A 19360-nucleotide genomic window follows, 5' to 3' on the forward strand; every position below is an offset into this window, starting at 1 on the left:
AAATCCCGTTTCACGTGTTTATCTCTCCCTAACGTTTGTGCTTTTACTGATAAATTACAGGTAATTTGTGGTAATGAAGGGTGTACTGAATAAATTCGCAACAAGACGTCATGCCTACTGTAGAGCATCCATCTGAAGGAAACTGGCAGCCTTTCTTACTGCTGATTCTTTATTGTTTCTGATGGGTAGTTTTGTGGCATCTTTATGCAGTTGCACATTGTTACATTTAGTCATATAGTATGAGTTGCTGAGGCGATTTTTTTTTTTTTTAATTCTTCTTTGCTTATGCATTCTCTTTTGCTTAAATCACTAAGTTTTGCTGATTTTTCTTTCATTTTCTTGCACATTTTGTAGAATACTCATTTCACTTTGCTCTGTTCTGATCTCCCCTCACCTGAACGCATTTTGAAATCTGTTACTCACATGCCCATTTTTAACTTGTCTTGTCACTATTTTGTGCTTGAGACAAATAACTCTTGTCAAAATTCTGTTTACAGGTTAACCCAACTTTGCTTTGGCTCATGTGGATGTTCTTGCCATGTCCTCCTTTAAAGTGTTTATAGCTAAAATTGTTGCACCTTTTTCTGCTCATGGTTCACGTTGTACTGCTGCTCGTGGGTTTGCAGGCAGATGAGCGGCACCGCAGGAACGCACAAGGCTCGCCACAGGCCGCAGGGGCTCAGAAGCAGCCCCCCGCCGTAGGGCCTCAGAAGCAACCCCCCGCCGTCCCACCGCGCGCTGAAACCTTTTCCAATGGCAGCGCCTCCGAGTCGGCCCAGCCTGCCCTGCACCGCCCCATGGAACCTCAGGTAACCACGGTAATGCGTCACCTCGGGTACACCCCAAAAATCTCTTATCTACCAGACATAGCTGAAAGTGATGACGTTGCACTTTACGGGCTGAAAATGGACAAATTTTCCCAAAATTCACCGGATATGCTACAAACTTTTCATATAACTTGCCGTAATTGTTTTACTGAAGTCATTAACAATATTCTTGTGGGTCATAACAATGCTGATCTGAGAAGAATGTCCTCAGTCAAATCCTTCATAACAGGATGGATTTTTGAATAAAATTTAACTTGCGATATTTATTTATTTATTTTCGTAACTAAGGATTTGTCAAATAACCAGGTGTTAGGAAAAAGCCACAGCGTCGCTCGTTTGCCCCTTATTGACTGTGTGTTTAAGAGAAACTTTTTTCCTTGTGTTCTCTTTCCAGATCTCTTCTTTTAGTCATTCTTCCTCTAGCTCTGTGCACAAATCCACCTTTCCTAGCTCCGTTCTTCAATTTCTTCAGTTTCACTCTGAGGAACTTTTTTTTTTTTTTTTTTTTTTAATCATGTGAACTCTAACCTCTGCCATGTGAACTCTCTGTAATAACAGATAAGAATTTCAGCATGTTTCCCTGTACTGAGAAAATGACTGAAAACTATATGTAAACTATATAATGAAAGATAAATAATGAAAGTCTAAAGGTGATTATTCAGTTTTCCCCCATATTTTCTCACCATTTAGGGGCCCCACAGTTGTTGATTTTCTGTTAATACATTTTTTTAAGCAATAAATAACTGGATTTGTTAATTATTTCAAAATCCGTTTTACCTTTTTACACTTTTTCAGACAGAAGGATAGTTGTGTGCGAGTCACAATGGCGGGAAAATCGTACAAAAACCGAATGACTTTTTACTGTATGACTCAACTTTTGAGAATTTTGGTAAGACGTGAGTCTCGTGTGACTCATCCTCTGGCCTTTAGTGTTAGAGTCTGCTGGCTGCCATGTGTAATTTGTTATATGTAGTCGAGTTTAATTTAATAAGTGTCCTTAGATATCCATTATACGTAAAAGAGTAGTGTTTTTTTCTGTTCTTTTCTTTGTACAGGGAAATGTGTTGAAATTGTTGTCTTCGGTAAGCTCATACACAGGTGCATCTCAAAAAATTTTGAATGTTGTGGAAAAGTTAATTTTGTTCTGTAATTTGATTCAAAAAGTGGAACTTTCATATATTCTAGATTCATTACACATAAAGTGAAGTATTTCAAGCCTTTTTTTGTTTTAATCTTGATGATTACGACTTACAGCTCATGGAAATAAAAAATCCAGTATCTCAAAATATTAGAATAAAGAATTTATAATACAGAAGTGTCGACCTGAGAAGATCTCGAATCAGCGAATTAACTCAAAACACCTGCAAAAGTTTCCTGAGCCTTTAATCTCTCAGTCTGGTTCAGTACACAACCACAGTCATGGGGAAGATGGAAGTAAAAGTTGCATTTCATTTGGAAATCAAGGTCCCAGAGTCTGGAGGAAGAGTGGAGAGGAACAGAATCCACGCTGCTTGAAGTCCATTGTGAAGTTTCCACAGTCAGTGATGATTTGGGGAGCCGTGTCATCTGCTGGTGTCGGTCCAGTGTGTTTTCTCAAGTCGAGAGTCGATGCAGCGTCTACCAGGAGATTTTAGAGCACTTCATGCCGCCATCTGCTGACGAGCTTTATGGAGATGCTGATTTCCTTTTCCAGCAGGACTTGGCACCTGCCCACAGTGACAAAACTACTAGTAACTGGTTTGCTGACCGTGGTGTTACTGTGCTTGATTGTCCAGCCAACTCGCCTGACCGGAACCCCATAGAGAATCTCTGAGAGACACCAGACCTGACAATACAGACGAGCTGAAGGCCGCTATCAAAGCAACCTGGGCTTCCAGAACACCTCAGCAGTGCCACAGGCTGATCGCCTCCATGCCACGCCGTATTGATGCAGTAATTCATGCTAAAGTGGCCCCGACCTAGTATTGAGTGCATAAATTAACATACTTTTCAGAAGGTCGACATTTCTGTATTATAAATTCTTTATTCTAATATTTTGAGATACTGCATTTTTCATTTCCATGAGTTGTAAGCCGAGATTAAAACAAAAAAAAAAGTCTTGAAATATTTCACTTTGTGTAATGAATTTAGAATATATGAAAGTTCTACTTTTTAAATTAAATTACGGGAAAAAAATAATTTTTCCACCATATTCTATTTTTTAAGATGCACCTGTACACTACAGGTTTAAAAAAAAAAAAAAAAAAGCATTTCTTTAAATAGCCTTTTCCCTGCTTCACTTGGTCTCTACCTAGTTAATGCGGAGCTGTAGGAATTCTCCTAAATTATGCCAACATTTCTAATCACTTACAGCTACTAGGCCAAGTTAACGTCCTGAGATTGCTAACAGCTACTAACTACCTTTCACTTGTCATAGCTGTTTAATGCTCATGTTATGCAGCTTTGTCCTCATGCAGTTCACTGAATCGTGATGTACTTTGCTCTCTTTCTTGCTCTCTCTGGTAGTTGGGCTGTAGTCAAGTTGTAGGGGTTTGTAAGCTCTCTTTCTCTTTGCTTGCTCTCTTCTAACGGCCTCTTTCCAGCTATCAGATCTTACGGTTACACAGTCTGTCCGTTTGTCTGTCTTTCTTTCTTTCTTTCTTTCCTTTGTCAGCTGTGGTCTGTTTTGACTCTGGTGTTGTGAATGTGAAATGTACACGGGCTGTTCTCTGTTGTTTATTACTTCTGTTTTGCTCCATTTTGGTCACTCTGTTTTCTAGAAAATGGCTCTGCTGTGTTATACAGGGTCTGTGTGGTGTTCCAAACGGGGCATTACATGATTACAGTTACAGAAACAAAATATTCGCAAAGCCTGTCATTTGTACCTCGACTTCTTCGCCTGCCCGTCCATTTTCTTTTGGCTGAGTCATTCATCCTCTTATTCTCAACCCCCACCCCTCATTTGAATGATTCTACTTTTATGTGTTGCACTTATTGGTCATTTTCCAAAATGTCAGTCAAGTGTGCTTGTGTGTGTGTGTGTGTGTATATATATGTGTGTGTGTGTATATATATATATATATATATATATATATATATATATATATATGTATATATGTGTGTGTGTGTGTGTGTGTGTGTATTTTTTTTTTTTTTAACCTTTAAAAGGTCATCAGTTACAAAGTTAAGTATATTCTAGGTAGAATATTTTATTATTTTTGTTTTATTATTAAACATTTGCTAACCTTTTCCTGCATTCTTAGCCAGTTCATAATACCACGCATTCTGTTACTTCAGAGTTCTGAGTTAAAAGTAAAAGCTCCTTTTTTTTTTGTTTTGTTTTATTTCTGTTGTCATTGCTTTGTAACTCATACCTCATAACTCGTTCTGTTTTCTTCATCTTCCCCACCACACCCTTTCCTTCTTGTTCTGTGTCCTCCTCACCCTGCTTCATTGCTTTGTGCCACTCCGTCTCTGGAAAGGTGCAGTGGTCCCAGGTAGCCGCTCTAAAGAGCAGCTCAGCCGCTCCTCCCTCCATCTCCCGCACGCACTCGTTCAGTGAGTCCGCTCCCTCACTCGCTCACGTTCGCGCCCAGCAGCACCCACCATGCCCCGAGCCGCCGCCCCACACGCACGAGGAGCCTCCCCGGGTAAGCACAGGCCCAGATGACTCGGTCTGCGTGGGTAGTGTGCCAGATTGCACCAGCGTGCGCCAGCTGTTTTTTGCTTGGCTGTTTAGCCTGGTGGTCCTTTTTAAGTGTGTGTATGTATATGTTGGGAACTGCGTGACTTTGTCTTTGTTGACCTGCGGGAAATTAGTGATCCGAAGGTTAGCGTGTATTTGTCACATCAGTCCAAACACAGATGTGCACAGTATGCATCAACGAGTATCCCTGCATGTCTCCCTGGAAGGTTCCGGTAAGAACAACCTCCAGGTCACCAGTACTCTCTCGCCGTGACGCCCCTCACCAAGGCGGCGCACCACAGAGCAACCTGCCAGCTCAGAAGAATGTCGGAAGGTATGTGTGCATTGCTGTGTGTGCTGTGACTGTGTGTGCTGTGCATGTGGTTGTGTAGAGATCACACGCTCGTACCTGTCTCCGTAGTAACGCTGATCCGCGATTGCTCTGGGAGCGGGTAGAGAGGATGGCTCCCAGACCCAGCAGCAGCTCATCAGGGTCTAGTTCCACATCCAGCAACTCCAACACTGGGTCAGGAGAGAGATTCAGACCACGCAGTGAGTACACACAGACACAAAAACACAGGATCAGTTATTAAAAAAAGGCAGATCTACCAGATTAGGAAAATGTTATTCGTTTTCAGTTTTGCTGTTGGAATCCTAAGCCGTTCGGCTATTACAAGGGCCAAATTATTCTTCTGCATGTTTCAATCTTTGAACAAGTGCAGGCATCATGCACATACTTTCATGACATGCACACGCTGTCTCAGCTCCCAGCAGCCCTGAGTGCAAGTGTGTTGGGAGCCGAGAGTGAGCAATTACATGGGTTATCTGTTTTATCTGAACAAGGATGAACCAACATGCTATTTACTGAGCAAGTAGACTGTACAGTCTCCTCTGAAAGTATTGAAAGGACAAGGCCATTGTTTTTGGTTTTTTTCCTATACACTGAAGACATTTGGGTTAGAGATGGATAGATGAATATGAGACAATAGATCAGAATTTCTGCTTTCGTTTTCTGATATTTACATCTAGACATGTTAAACAACGCCTTTTGTCTGAATCCACCTACTTTTCAAGTTATTAAAAATATTGGAATATCAGACATGTAACTGATTTTTGTTACCCAGGTGTGTCTTGTTAGATTGATTGTTTAAACAGTTACTAGCTCTGAATGTCTACTCTTGGTTTGGTCCTGGGTTTCACCTCTGACCATTGCGTTTGTTGTTAAAATGGATGAACCAACACAAAGATTAGAGAGCTGTCTATGGGATAAAAGCAGGCCATGTTGAAGCTGAGATGAGGGAAATTCATTCAGTGCCATTGCACAAACATGGGGCATAGAAAATAGAAATCAACTATTTGGATTGTCCTGAAAAAGAAATCAACCACTGGTGTACTAACAACTAGACATGGAACAGGTCGGCCAAGGAAAACAACAACGGCTGATGACTAGCAATGAGAGCTGTGAAGAAAAACCCAAAAACAACAGTCAGTGACCTCACCAACAACTTCCACAGGGCAGGGGTGAAAGTATCACAATCCACTGTTTGAAGAAGACTTTGAGAGCATAAATATAGAGGACATACCACAAGATGCAAACTACTCATCAGCAGTAAGAATCAGAAAGCCAGATCGGAATTCACAAAGAAATACAGAGATGATCCACAAAAGTTCTGGAACCAAGATTAACCTGTACCGAAGTGATGAAGTGGGCAAAGTGTGGAGAAAGAAATGATCTGCCAATGATCCAAAAAATACAAGCTCATGTGTGAAACATGGTGGAGGTAGTGTCATGGCTTGGGCTTGCATGACTGCTTCTAGAACAGACTCACTAATCTTTATTGATGATGGAACTCATGATGGTAGCAGCAGATTGAATTCAGAAGTTTACAGGAACATTTTGTCTGCCAGTTTATAGAGAAATGTGTCCACATTAATCAGAAGGAACTTCATCATGCAGCAAGACAATGATCTGATACAACACAGGACTTCATCAGGGGGAAAAGTGGAAGGTTGTAGACTGGCCAAGTCAATCACCAGACCTTAACCCAATTGAGCAACGTTTCTCCTCCTGAAGAGGAGACTGAAGGGAGAAACCCCCCTGAAGCAACAACTGAAAGAAGCTGTGGTAAAAGCCTGAAAACCGCATCACAAAAGAAGAATGTTTGGTGATGTCAACGAGTCTCAGACTTGATGCAGTTATTGCAAGAAAATATTAAGTGTTACTTACTTGAATTTACTTTAAGACCATCTGTTCCAATATTTTTGCTCACCTAAAAACTGGATGGTCTGTCACCAAAGGAGCCATGTTGCAAACTGTTCAACATGTCTAGATGTAAATATCAGGAATTGAAAGCTGAAATTATGATCCATCTTCTCATTCATCTTTTGATCTCAAACCCAAATGTCTTCAGTGTATTAAAAAAATTTAAAAAACGCATTGGCCTTGCTGTTCCAATATGTTTAGAGGAGGCTGTACATATCTTTTCCCTAAATATGCTCACCTAATGTCTGAGACAGAAACACTCGATTGGTAGTAAGTGTAGCATTCAGCATTTGATTGGTTGTAAAGTTTAGAGAATGTGTTGGGAACGGCTCAGCAGCAATGTGCCCAGTCTTCAACTCATGTATCTCTTTCTGCAGCCTCTTCTAAGTCCGAGGGCTCTCAACAGTGGCCGGAGCACGCGGTGAAAAAAGCAGAGGAGAAGAAGGATGTAGCTCGGCTTGGGCGTCCGGCGGTGAGAGCTGTAGCAAAGGAGTGTGGAAGTTTGTGTGTGTGTGAAGCTTAGTGATTGTGTGTGTTTGGGAATTCCAAGCTTCTTGAATAGGGGCTGGTTTGCAGTCTGATTTCTCTTTTGGAACAGCTTGGTGTTTTGTTTTTTTTCCTCATGTTTGTCTGTGATGAACTGCTATGGACTGTGGGGTCTTTCTCCAATCCTCTGGTGTGGCTCTTATAGGCTGAAGTGGTAAGCATGATCCGGTCACATCTCGAACCTTGAGCAAGGATCTCACGTCTGATTAACCGACTTACTAATGGCTCGTCTTCTGCTAACAATCCATACTCTCTCTCTCTCGGGGTCGTGTTGTTGACTTGGCATTGTTTAACTGCATTAACACTTTCTGATCACTTCCTGTTCTCAGACTGCTCGTGTTCATACAGGCTGACTAACCAGTGAACTGGGTGCCCTTATTCGAAGCTGTCAATCATGTGCTCCGATTATTTCTTTTGTTTTTTTGCTTGTCTCTTTGTCACCCTCTGTCAAACTCAACGCTTAACCCTGAATGGCTACTAACACATTTTATGATGGGAGAGCAAAGAGAAAATTAAGAAAGAGCAAAGCAAAGAGAAAATGAGCAGTTTATTGTTACTGATGACATAATGCAAGATAATCTATTTAAAGATTGATGAGAGAGCAACAAAAGAGTGAAACGCAAGCGCTTGAACGGATTTGAAGAGTTGTACACTGTGTCCTGTCTGTGTTTAACTCATGGCTACTCAACTGTAGGATTTGACAGCACTGGCCAAAGAGTTGCGTGCTGTGGAGGATGTGAGACCACCACACAAGGTCACCGATTACTCTTCCTCTAGCGATGACTCGGGAACCACCGACGATGAGGATGATGAAGAGGTGGATCAGGAGGCAGGAGAGGAGTCTACCTCAGGCCCGGAGGACTCGCGTGGAGGGTGGGAACACCCAGAACACGTTTTCATCACTAGCTGAAAGAACAGCCGCCGCTAGTTAACACTACATATCCAGTGCTCGTTTTTAGTATAACTGTTTTCTGTAATAATTATAAATATGGTATTAATGATGTTAATTATTTGTCTGATAACTCGTCCAGACTAAGCAACGGTGAGACGGAGTCCGTGAAGACGATGGTTGTCCATGAAGATGATGATGCCTCCTCCACCCCGTGCAAAGACAGCACTCTAGTTGTGCGACAGGTGATTCATACATGCATGAAGCTGAGAAAGTTGTTTGGACAAACTTTGTGACACTATGAGATGTCACTACATACACCATGGCCGCAGAATGCTCTCACATCTCCACAGCCTTATTTAACTTAAACTCTAAACCACTGTTGTTGACACCTGCCATATTTTAGCATTATTTATTTCATATCCATTTCTTTACATTATGTTGATGTGTTTTTGTGTTTTGTTATTTGTGTTCTAGTATTTTCCCTTGATGCCCAAAGTTTATATTAGCCCATAGTCATAATCAGAATCTGATGGAATCGTCCAGTTTTTCTCTTCACACGTCACCCTACAATTTTTTTTAGCTGCTCTGCCCAAGATGATTAATCTCAAATTACTTTATTACTTTGTTACTTGTATATATGCTTTATTATATATTAGACAGTGCAATTACTGCTATAGAATTTACCTAGCGTATGTTTAATGTTCATATTAAACTGCCTTCATTATGTATTAGACTTTATTCACTGAAGTTATATGTTCCATACATAAATTATTAAAAAATAGCTTTTGTTTTCTATTAAATAATCACACGTTGTTGTTTGGTTTAAGCAGTCATCATCTTTTCTCCAAAGAATGTCTGATTTAGTTGGATTAAAACATTCCACATTTGTGATGAGCCACATTTTAGGAATTTCCACTCGCTTATTATCAGCTGGCTCCTCTCAGTGCCCAGACCTCCACAGACAATCAGCCTCTTCTCAATTCCAGAGCGCAGGTGATGTAAAAAAGCACCCAGTGCCCACATCGGCCTCGAGCTTTAGTGACCGGAATGGCTATTCGGGCCGAATTCACCTCTTGCCCGACCTGCTCCAGCAGAGTCAGCCCTCGCCCCCATCTTCCTGCCCTTCCACCCCCTCCTCCACGTCCTCATGCCACAGCAGTCCTGCCCTGTCCCCTCTTGCTACCCCGGACAGGCTGCCCTGCCCTATGGAGGTATGTCAGTGCACTCGTCTGTCCTGGCTGATTAACATCTTGGATAACTTCCCCTTATAGATGGCTTGAGAATAACAATGAGGACCCTGTAGTGTAGTTCTCTCTCCCTCATCTTCTTCCTCTCTTAGTGATGGTGGTGAGTCTAGATGTTCGCTTCATACTAAACACTGACCACATGGCTCTTAACACCTCCTCTAGGAAAAATGAAATGCGCCTCTGCCTAACAAGTCCTTATGGCATAATGATCTTTCATCATTCTTTACAATACTTTAATTCACATGTAGCCGACACATGAAACTGTAATCCAGCACATGTATTTCCTTTACACAGCCTCAATTATATCATCTTTTTAACACACATTTGAATGTTATTTTCTGTTTCTTTGCAAATGTTTTTCCCCTTGTGTTTGTCGCCTGCATGTCAAGTTTTGTCTTTTAACCACCACTGAGACCATCATGAATTTTTATTTTGTATGTGTGTAGTGTATGGTTTTCTGGTTCACATTAAATCAAATAATATAAAATGACCATCAATGAAATTTATGCGTAGTAACTTCTGGAGAGCTACATAAATTCTGGATCGAATACAAGACATCTCTGGATTAGTTTACTTTACAAGTTGTAAACTAAAACATTTAATTATACATCTCTAATATGTATATTACTATGTTATACCCGTGTGACTGCATGTTTAGACTGCAGCATTGTGTCGATATTTATCATTCTCGTCTGCATCTTCCAGCAAGATCACATGGCGACTTATGTTGCCGTATTTAGTATAATTACTAAATGTTTACATGCACTGAACATATGCTTGTATCTATTTTTCCGCTGTTTTTTGATGTCCAGTCACAGTCCGCCACAATGCAGAAGCACAAGTCCTCCTCCTCCTTCACTCCTTTCATTGACCCGCGCCTGCTCCAAGTCTCTCCGTCAACCGGCAGCGCTCTCAACAACGTGGGTGAGTTGAGTCACTGTGACGCACTCACTTTCCACTGAGGAATAGGAGAAGCAATCAATGTGTGCAGAATCACGCTGGAACAATAACAGTAGTGAACATAAGCTGTCTAAACAAAGAATATGTATATATATATATATATATATATATATATATATATATATATATATATATATATATATATATATATATATATACACACACACACACACACACACACACACACACACACACAGTGGGGGGAAATAAGTATTAATTCAAGAAATCCGGAAATATCAAAGAATTCACAACATTGAAGTCCATAGATAAAGTTGTGTGTTATAAAGTGGAATGACACAAGAAAAGAGTATTGAATACGCTAAGAAAAAGCAGTTTTCCAAGGCAAATATCAAAATATTACAATAAAGAATTTATAATACAGAAATGTCGACCTAGATGTCTCTATAGAGACCCCTCTCTCTCTCTCTCTCTCTCTCTCTCTCTCTCTCTCTCTCTCTTTCTTATCCTCGCCTCAGCTCACTGCAAACAGACTCACTCATTAATTGAATCCCACGCAGGTGTGCATTCCTTACCACTCACCTTCTCGAACGGGGAAAACCCTTTGGGAGGCTTGCAGGACTTCTCATACTGCAAATAACTGGGGCTCTAGCCACTTATCCCAATTTCATGCATCTGCTTTCGGATATCGTGTTGCCCTCGTGCAGTCCACTCTAATGGGTGTCCAGCGCATTCACCAGCTGACATTCCTGACATGCTGCTCACCACCTGCTAACATCGCCATGAATGCCCGATCAATAAAACCGAGCCATTAGACAGTTTAGTGTTCTATCCTGCCCTAAGTGCTCAGCCATGGGATTATAATGAGCCCCCTGGAATAACATTTCGCGACGGCTCTTTGGGACCAACAGTTGGGTCATTTCCTCTCTGATTTGAGTGTTCTGCGTCACTTGATATTAACCTTCTTTAATAATTGAAAAATAGGGGTGGGAGCACGCCCATCGATTACTCTCACTTGCTCGAAGGTGTGCCTGAGGGTCTCATCGTGCAGCTGCTCCAAGGGGGTATCCCAGAGATGCGAAGTGAGAAGTGGGGCACTCCTCACTCTGTGTACCCCTGACCTGGAGCTGACGTCGAAGGGCCTGGCACTGCCTCCCCAGCCAATGCTGTGCACATTCCACACTGTCTCTCATTACTTCAAGGCCCATGCACAAACATTTCTTTCGCTAATGTCTTAAAACCCGGCCAAGTGGTTCCCAGGATCAGTGGATTGGTGATGCAAGGACTAACTGCCACCTCCACTATACGTTTTTGCACCTGAATTGTAACGATGACGGGCACCAGTGGATATTCGTGAACATCCCTGCGCACACACCTCACCTTCACCAAACGTACATTCCCCAGTGCCTCACCTTGAACCAAGCACTGACAACGTGAAGACGTTTTACTGTAAGATTTTAAAATTATATGAGATAAATGTAGGCAAATTGTACCTGGTGATTATTTGACAGCTGAATATTAAAATAAGTCTAAATCTTTATCAAAATACACAGTATGATGAAATTGTACTGCTGCGGCAGACCCCATCATTGATTGTCCTGAAATGCAGCAAACAGAACAAGCAAATTATTATAAACCAAAGAACAGTTGTTTCTTCGTGAAAAAAAGGATAAGACATCCTTATTCATGCAGTAACAGGTCTGTTAAGCATTTGTATAGAACTCTAATCTGTACTAGCCTTTGATTAACAGACGATTCCTTCCCATCATTAGTTGTGGAGTGGTTTGTTAATAGCGCTGATCTGCAGCATGAGCTGTATTCGTTTGCGTTTGACCTTTTGGTTCCGTAGGTTACGGGAATGACGCAAGGCTGCAGGAGGCGCTGAGGCAGGATGCGTCACGCAAGGGCTCCGTGGTGAACGTGAACCCGGTTAACACTCGGCCACAGAGTGACACGCCGGAGATCCGCAAATACAAGAAGAGGTTCAACTCCGAGATCCTGTGTGCTGCTCTGTGGGGTGAATATTGTGTTCACACACGCACAGTGCACACAGAGTGTAAAGCAGACCTCCATCCTGCTTAAACTGATCGTTTGTGAATAAACTCTCATACAGCACCAGTAATAAGACTGCTTGTTATTTTTAGTTTGTGTATGTATGTATGTGCATAAATGGATTTCATTGCCATAAATGGCTGAGTTTAGATGCATGTAGCCAAATACCATCTGAAATTAATGTCTGATTAGTAGCTTGCTTTGTGATGTAGTCTGATCTGACTGAACGCTTTGTCAGTCGGTTTAACTTTGTAAAGTACTATGTAAGATTGCTCGTTTTCCATTCTTCACCTTTTCCCTAACAGGTGTGAATCTGCTGGTCGGGACAGAGAGTGGTCTGATGCTGCTTGATCGTAGCGGTCAGGGGAAGGTCTATCCCCTCATCAACCGCAGGCGCTTTCAGCAAATGGATGTCCTGGAGGGATTAAACGTGTTGGTGACCATATCAGGTACCCTTCTCATTGTCTTACCTCTTTCAGCTGGTTGATTATTTACAGGCTCAATAAAGAATGAATTGAAGTTTTTCTCCAGCAGTTTAAGTGTAACCAGACATGGTATGGTGTGCCTTGTGTTCTATGTGGGGGGAAAACAAGCACGTATCAGTATTTTTACTTTGTTTGTGCAATCTTAGAATGTGTGCGTGCATGGCAGTGTATAAATGCACTTGAGAAAGATGATGACACTTTTATGTTTCCGTTGTTTTGTTTTTTTTGCCACACCGCAGAGTTCACACTGTACCAGTTTTTATGATATGAGGAAAGAATTGCTAAAGCATATTACAACTTCCCAGCTCCTAAGGAAATTGAGCAAACCGTGCCACGCTCATGCACACCGCAGCATGTGTCGATTTACACACACAAACTGATTCCATTACATAAGTCACTAAGTGTTGTTTTTAAAGTGATGATTAGGAACTGACATCTCAAGACCAAATCTTAAGATAAAAGATTAGGCATTATAAAGAAATAACTTGTCACAGTCCTTCATTGATGGGAAATGAAAGCCAAATTTAGCATGTGATGCAGTCACACATTTTTTGGCTTTAGGGTTCGTTAAATTCCGTTACGTTTTGTTTATGTAACACTTTTAACAGTGGACATTGTTTGATTGATTTGATGTTTGTCTGTCAAAAAACAACGAAAATTTGTTAAGTAGCTCCTCAAACGATGTCTATTAAATTAACAATAATAAATACAATTAAAAAAAAAACACTAAAAATAGTCCTAAAAACCTACTAGTAAAATAATAAATACAAAAGTGACGAGTGCATGTAGGAATGGGAGGGGTTAGGGGGTAGAGTTTACAGCTCTAGGATAGAAGCTGTTCTTTAACCTGTTTGTGTTGGTTTTAATTGTTCTATGTCTTGGGTCTTTTGTAATATAACTGGCTTTCTTTTTACGTCGGCCAGTGTATATGGCTGTCAGGAATATGAGACGGGTCCCAATTATTCACTGTGCTGCTTTCACCGCACGTTGTAGATCTTTCCTGTTTTCTGCAGTACAGCTGCCATACCACACAGTACAACAGTAGATCAATAAGCTCTCAATGGTGGCCTGGTAGAAACTACAGTAATCAGCCGTTGTGGGAGGTGGGGCCTTAACTTCCTAAGGAAGAAGAGTCTTTGCTAGGCCCTCTTCACCTGGTGAAAGATGTTAACTGACCGTATAAGCGCTGATTCACCAGATGTTGAACCTCGTCCCTCTAGGCTGTTTCGTGATTATGCGTTATCAGTCCTACTATGGTAGTATTGCCTGCAGATTTAATGATGGTGTTGGAGGGGTGAATAGGAGAGCAGTCATATGTGAAGAGTGTGTAAAGGAGAGGGCTGAGGACACACTCCTGTGGCGCTCCCATATCCAGGATTGAAAGTTGACGAAGTGCAGCCTCCCATCCTGAGAGTTTTGAGGTCTGTTACTTAGGAGGTCCAGTATCCATAAGCTCAGTGAACTGTCCAAGCCCAGGTCCAAGTTTGTGATTAATGATGGTATTAAAGGCTGAACAAAAATCAACAAACAACATCCTCATATATGTGTTTGTTTGATCCAGATGTGTGAGGGCTGTGTGAAGAGCTGTTATGTGAACTGATGTTGGTCCAGGTCAGCAGGGATGACAGCCTTAATGAGTGAGAATCATCCTCTCAAAACATTTCATACTGATGTGGGTTAGGGCAACTGGACGATAATCATTCAGACTGTTCACTGCTGTTTTCTTGGGCATTGGGACAATTATGGCTGACTTAAGACAGGTGGGAACCCCAGCATGCTCTAGTGAGAGGTTAAAAATGTCAGCGAATACCTCTGCAAGCTGGTATCTGCTAATACCTCTGCTAGGTATAGTCACAAAGCAGCTTTAGATTAAGATCCCTAATGATCAAGCAAGGGCTGACTGTGACAACGAAAAGCCCAGAGACAACATGAGGAAGAAATGTTGAGAGGAACCCATCCTCTTCACCGGAAGTGAAAGTGCACCAAATTTTTAACTTTAAATCTATATTGTCCCTGTTTTCAGAAGTGGAATCTTTAGGTTATCCAAGTGAAACGATCCATAGCCATTTTTATGGTATTCATGGTGTTCTATCCACAGCAATCTCATGGCAGTCCTCAGCAAGAGCTGCAAGTGATTCTCAGATGGAGGAGCCTCCAAGCAGAAGTAGAGCATCAGTATGGGACAGCCAGAAGGTAGAAAGAGTCAGGGTCACAGGCATCTCGTCAGGCAGCAGGAGGAACACATGTAGCTCGAGTCGAAACAGAAAGAGAGAGGAAGAGAGAGAAATAGTGTGGGTTTTAGAACAGGTATGCTGTTGTCTTGTGGTTGTTTAAGAAGATGTACTTTGTGTGCAAAGTGTAGACAGGGTCTCCAACGTATGGTGGGGTCATAAAAGACCAAAAGTTAACTTGGGTATGCTTCACGACACTATTCAACGCTTTATAGGTTGTTATTAGTATTTTGTAATCAATCTAAAACTCTGAGACACTGTTCACCAAGAATCTTACTTTGCCTCTACAAGTCTGCTTAAACCTATCTACGAATCTCCTGAGAGGAACTTGTACTAAGTTATTTATAAAGGAAGGGCTGGGCTGACCTGCTCCTATATAATACCGATGGTGCTTGGCTGCTGCAGTATCAGGCTGTACTGTTCACTCATAATCGCTTGTCTTTCAGATTTTGATTTTCTCTTAGTGGCTTAGATGTCCTCTGGACTACCTCTACCTTTTTGACAGGTTTAGAACTCGCTTTTAGTGCCACCAGGAGCTCCTTTTTTTCCTGTAAGGAGTCTTTGTGAATGTGAAAGTGGACATGCTTGATGATAATCCAGTAACAGTTTCTCAGTCACTGTATCAGTGCAATCATTTGTTCCCAAATTTTGGCCCTAATTAGCCAATTGGGAGCTCAAATCATTGCCTAGATGATTAGCATTTGTTGTAGTGATTGAATTATGCTATCACTATAAAATCAATTCAGGCATTTCAGAATGTTTGAGTAGATTTGAGTTATTGGTTACATGGCTGTTATATCATAAAAGTTTTACTTTAGACAACTAATTAAATAGATTAAAATATATATAGAATTGCTGGATAATCAGTTGTCTTTGACATTTTATTGAATCAGAGTGAATCGACTAGCCAGTCCAGTGTTCCAGTCCTGCAGTAGAAAATTCTTGGTTCAAATTTTGTCTTAGTTTAGCCATAAGAAACTGTTCCAAAGGTCACTGAACATCTGCTCATTACTGCTTTTCACTGACTCTCACTGACTCTTTTCCTTCTGTACCTTGTCTTTTTTAGGGAAAAAGAATAAGTTGCGGGTGTATTACTTGTCCTGGCTGAGGAACAAGATTCTCCACAATGACCCGGAGGTGGAGAAGAAGCAGGGGTGGACCACCGTAGGGGATCTGGAGGGGTGTGTCCACTACAAAGTCGGTATGGTCCCTCTTTCTCCTCAGATGGATGAACTGTTGTCAGATAGCGAGGGTAACAAGAAACCGTTACTGATTAGCATTACGCTATCTTTTGGTCACATTTTGTTGTTTGAAGGTTTCCATTGCGTGACCTACAGCTGAGATGTTGAATGGAGAAGAGGACATGAATGTACTCAGTAAATTGATTTTTGTTTAACTTGTTCATTAAAGTCGATCAGCCTGTGTTAGTTTTCTATAATCAATATTATTGTATCGTAGTTTTTTTAAAGTATGTGCAGAGAAAACACTGATTTTAGCAGAACAAGCCACATAACCCTGGCTGCATTGGAATAGTTTACCGATGACTAGTGATCTAGGTAACTTTAGCTGCTTTTGTGGTGATGAGGTGACGGGTGTTTTTCATGTGCATGTATTATTAGTATTATTATTATTAAACACTAAGTTCACAGAAGTAGTTTAACAGCAGGCTTTTTGCACATTAAATCAAGACCACCGGAAGGGACCAACTATAATTTTTACAGGGTGTCCTTAAAAACTCTTAAAATGTCTTCGATTCCTTAGAGTAAAAACAAGGCCTTGATTAGCATTAAAATGTCTTAAATTCACGTTTCAAAGGTCTTAAAAATGCAACCGAACCGACACTGTAAAAAGAGGATTTAAATTTTATTTCAGCTTATTGCTGTTTGAGATGGTAAACCCATGTGACGGTGTTGCACTCCGATTGTGAGCGGCTCAGTGTTTTAGAGCGGCTCGGTTCACAATAAATGCCGCTCCACACCAACTTCATCTGTCTGTCTGTGGAAAGGAAATACTGGATGTTTTTTCTTTCACTGTTGGAGCAAATGGTAACGCAAAAAGGATATTTACTCTGGTCTCCCATTGACCTCTATAGAAGTTTACCCCTCTATAGTTAACTTAAACTAGAAATGGATGTATATGCATGAACATTATAGCTGATATATCGTGTCGCGTGATTGAAGTGATGTGCAGGTCTTAATTATTTGGAAATGTCTTGAAAATGATATTAAAAAGTATTAAAAGTGAAGTGTTGACACCTGCAGATACCCTGTTTTATAAACACAACTGATAAAGGGTTTCTTGTGTTATGTACGAGTGTACGCTTTTACTTTGGCTTTCATTTTTTGAAATTGTGTGTTGATTTATTTTTCTGACACCCATTACATACCTACCATTAGAGGCATTTCTACAAACATCACTGACCTATTCAATATGGATAATGAAAACTTCTGAAAAGGGATTATTGGGGCTGTTGATTGGCTAATAACACATCAGTGTGCTTGTCATGCAAGAACTGAGAGACCAAGGACCCTACATCTAAACTGGGATATAAAACCCAGTAAAGAAAGAGTTACAGTGAGTGTCCACTTGGCCTGATGTTCATTTTTGGTAAATAAAGCATTCTGTAAGAAAACCTTGTTTAATGTGATATGTCTAATATATGATATAGACACATGAAGGTATTTTTGTAAGATGTCAGCAGATCTGTCACCTTTACACTTATTCTTTCACTTTTTTATTTTCAGTGAAATATGAAAGGATCAAGTTCCTGGTCCTTGCACTGAAGAACTCTGTGGAGGTGTACGCCTGGGCTCCGAAGCCCTACCACAAGTTTATGGCTTTCAAGGTCAGTCAGATTAAATTTGACCACAACGTCGTTTAACTCTTAGAATTTTTTTTCTGATTTATTACCTGTGGAAACGTGGTGCTTTATTGTACAAGTAAAAAGGATTTACTTGTTACATTCCCACTATATGCTACAATCAGTTTTACACTTCCCCTTATACGTTTTAGTCAGATTTATGGACTTGCCCTTCAGCCACTGCAGTCAGACTCAATCTTTTTTGTGAGCATGCAGTATTTCAGGTGTTTGCTTGATTAATCACGGTTTTAGATTAGTCAGGATTGGTTTAACAAATTAAATTGAGTACAGTGTATATCGGATTCATTTGCTTAAATGAGTGCTCTCACCTATGATTATAATAAATCCCTTTTGTCTCAGTCATTTGGTGACCTGGTACACAAGCCCCTCCTGGTGGACCTGACGGTAGAGGAAGGTCAGAGGTTAAAGGTCATCTACGGGTCGTTCTCAGGGTTCCATGCCGTGGACGTGGACTCGGGAGCTGTGTATGACATCTACCTGCCCACTCATGTACGTGCCTGAACAAAAGCAATCATAATGAATAGTGACGGTTTTAATATTTTGATGTCTGTGCATACATTCGCACACATTCTGACTCTCGCACTCGATCTCTTGCCCGGCGTTTAGATCCAGACCAGTATTCAGTCGCATGCCATAATCATTCTGCCAAACACAGATGGCATCGAGCTCCTTGTGTGTTACGAGGACGAGGGCGTGTACGTCAACACCTATGGCCGCATCACGAAGGACGTAGTGCTACAGTGGGGAGAGATGCCCACCTCTGTGGGTATGTGACACACACACTTCTCCTTGTGCTAATGCGGTGTTTTTAATTAAATTACATTGATCGAGTGTTTTTTGTAAAAAACTGGAATCAAATAGATGTATTGTCACAACTTGGAACAAAAGAAGTGAAAGCATTTATTTCCTTTTTTTTGTTTTCTCAGCATACATTCGCTCCAACCAGATCATGGGCTGGGGAGAAAAGGCCATCGAGATTCGCTCTGTAGAGACCGGCCACCTGGATGGAGTTTTCATGCATAAGAGAGCTCAGAGGCTGAAGTTCCTGTGTGAACGCAATGACAAGGTGAGATTCGTTCTCTCTCTCTCACTCACTCTCTCACTCACTCTCTCATTCACTCACACTCACTCACTCTCTCTCTCTCACTCACTCACTCTCTCATTCACTCACACTCACTCACTCACACTCACTCACTCACACTCACTCTCTCACCCTCTCACTCATTCACTCCCTCTCTCACTCACACTCACTCACTCACTCTCTCATTCACTCACACTCACTCTCACTCACTCACTCACTCTTTCTCTTACTCACTCTCTCATTCATTCACTCCCTCTCTCACTCACTATCTCA

At 41.2% G+C, this 19360-nt stretch overlaps 1 protein-coding gene across 4 annotated transcripts in view; it reads left to right on the plus strand.

Moving 5' to 3' along the window:
* Nucleotides 1-19360, plus strand: part of LOC128608566 (mitogen-activated protein kinase kinase kinase kinase 4) — an 80639-nt gene that overhangs the window by 56417 nt on the left and 4862 nt on the right. The window contains exons 16-31 of one of the 4 annotated variants that reach the window (XM_053626383.1): nucleotides 627-809; nucleotides 4289-4456; nucleotides 4719-4825; nucleotides 4913-5043; nucleotides 7132-7226; nucleotides 7995-8173; nucleotides 8332-8434; nucleotides 9179-9403; nucleotides 10252-10363; nucleotides 12207-12374; nucleotides 12715-12858; nucleotides 16192-16326; nucleotides 17870-17970; nucleotides 18346-18495; nucleotides 18613-18772; nucleotides 18933-19072. In XM_053626383.1, coding sequence (XP_053482358.1) covers nucleotides 627-809; nucleotides 4289-4456; nucleotides 4719-4825; nucleotides 4913-5043; nucleotides 7132-7226; nucleotides 7995-8173; nucleotides 8332-8434; nucleotides 9179-9403; nucleotides 10252-10363; nucleotides 12207-12374; nucleotides 12715-12858; nucleotides 16192-16326; nucleotides 17870-17970; nucleotides 18346-18495; nucleotides 18613-18772; nucleotides 18933-19072 — 2301 coding nt within the window. Of the gene's footprint in view, nucleotides 1-626; nucleotides 810-4288; nucleotides 4457-4718; nucleotides 4826-4912; nucleotides 5044-7131; nucleotides 7455-7994; nucleotides 8174-8331; nucleotides 8435-9178; nucleotides 9404-10251; nucleotides 10364-12206; nucleotides 12375-12714; nucleotides 12859-16191; nucleotides 16327-17869; nucleotides 17971-18345; nucleotides 18496-18612; nucleotides 18773-18932; nucleotides 19073-19360 lie in introns of those variants that run through there. The other 3 variants (XM_053626384.1, XM_053626385.1, XR_008386095.1) reach the window with 3 other exon arrangements.

The sequence above is a fragment of the Ictalurus furcatus genome, chromosome 6 (assembly GCF_023375685.1).
Source record: "Ictalurus furcatus strain D&B chromosome 6, Billie_1.0, whole genome shotgun sequence".
Taxonomy (NCBI): domain Eukaryota; kingdom Metazoa; phylum Chordata; class Actinopteri; order Siluriformes; family Ictaluridae; genus Ictalurus; species Ictalurus furcatus.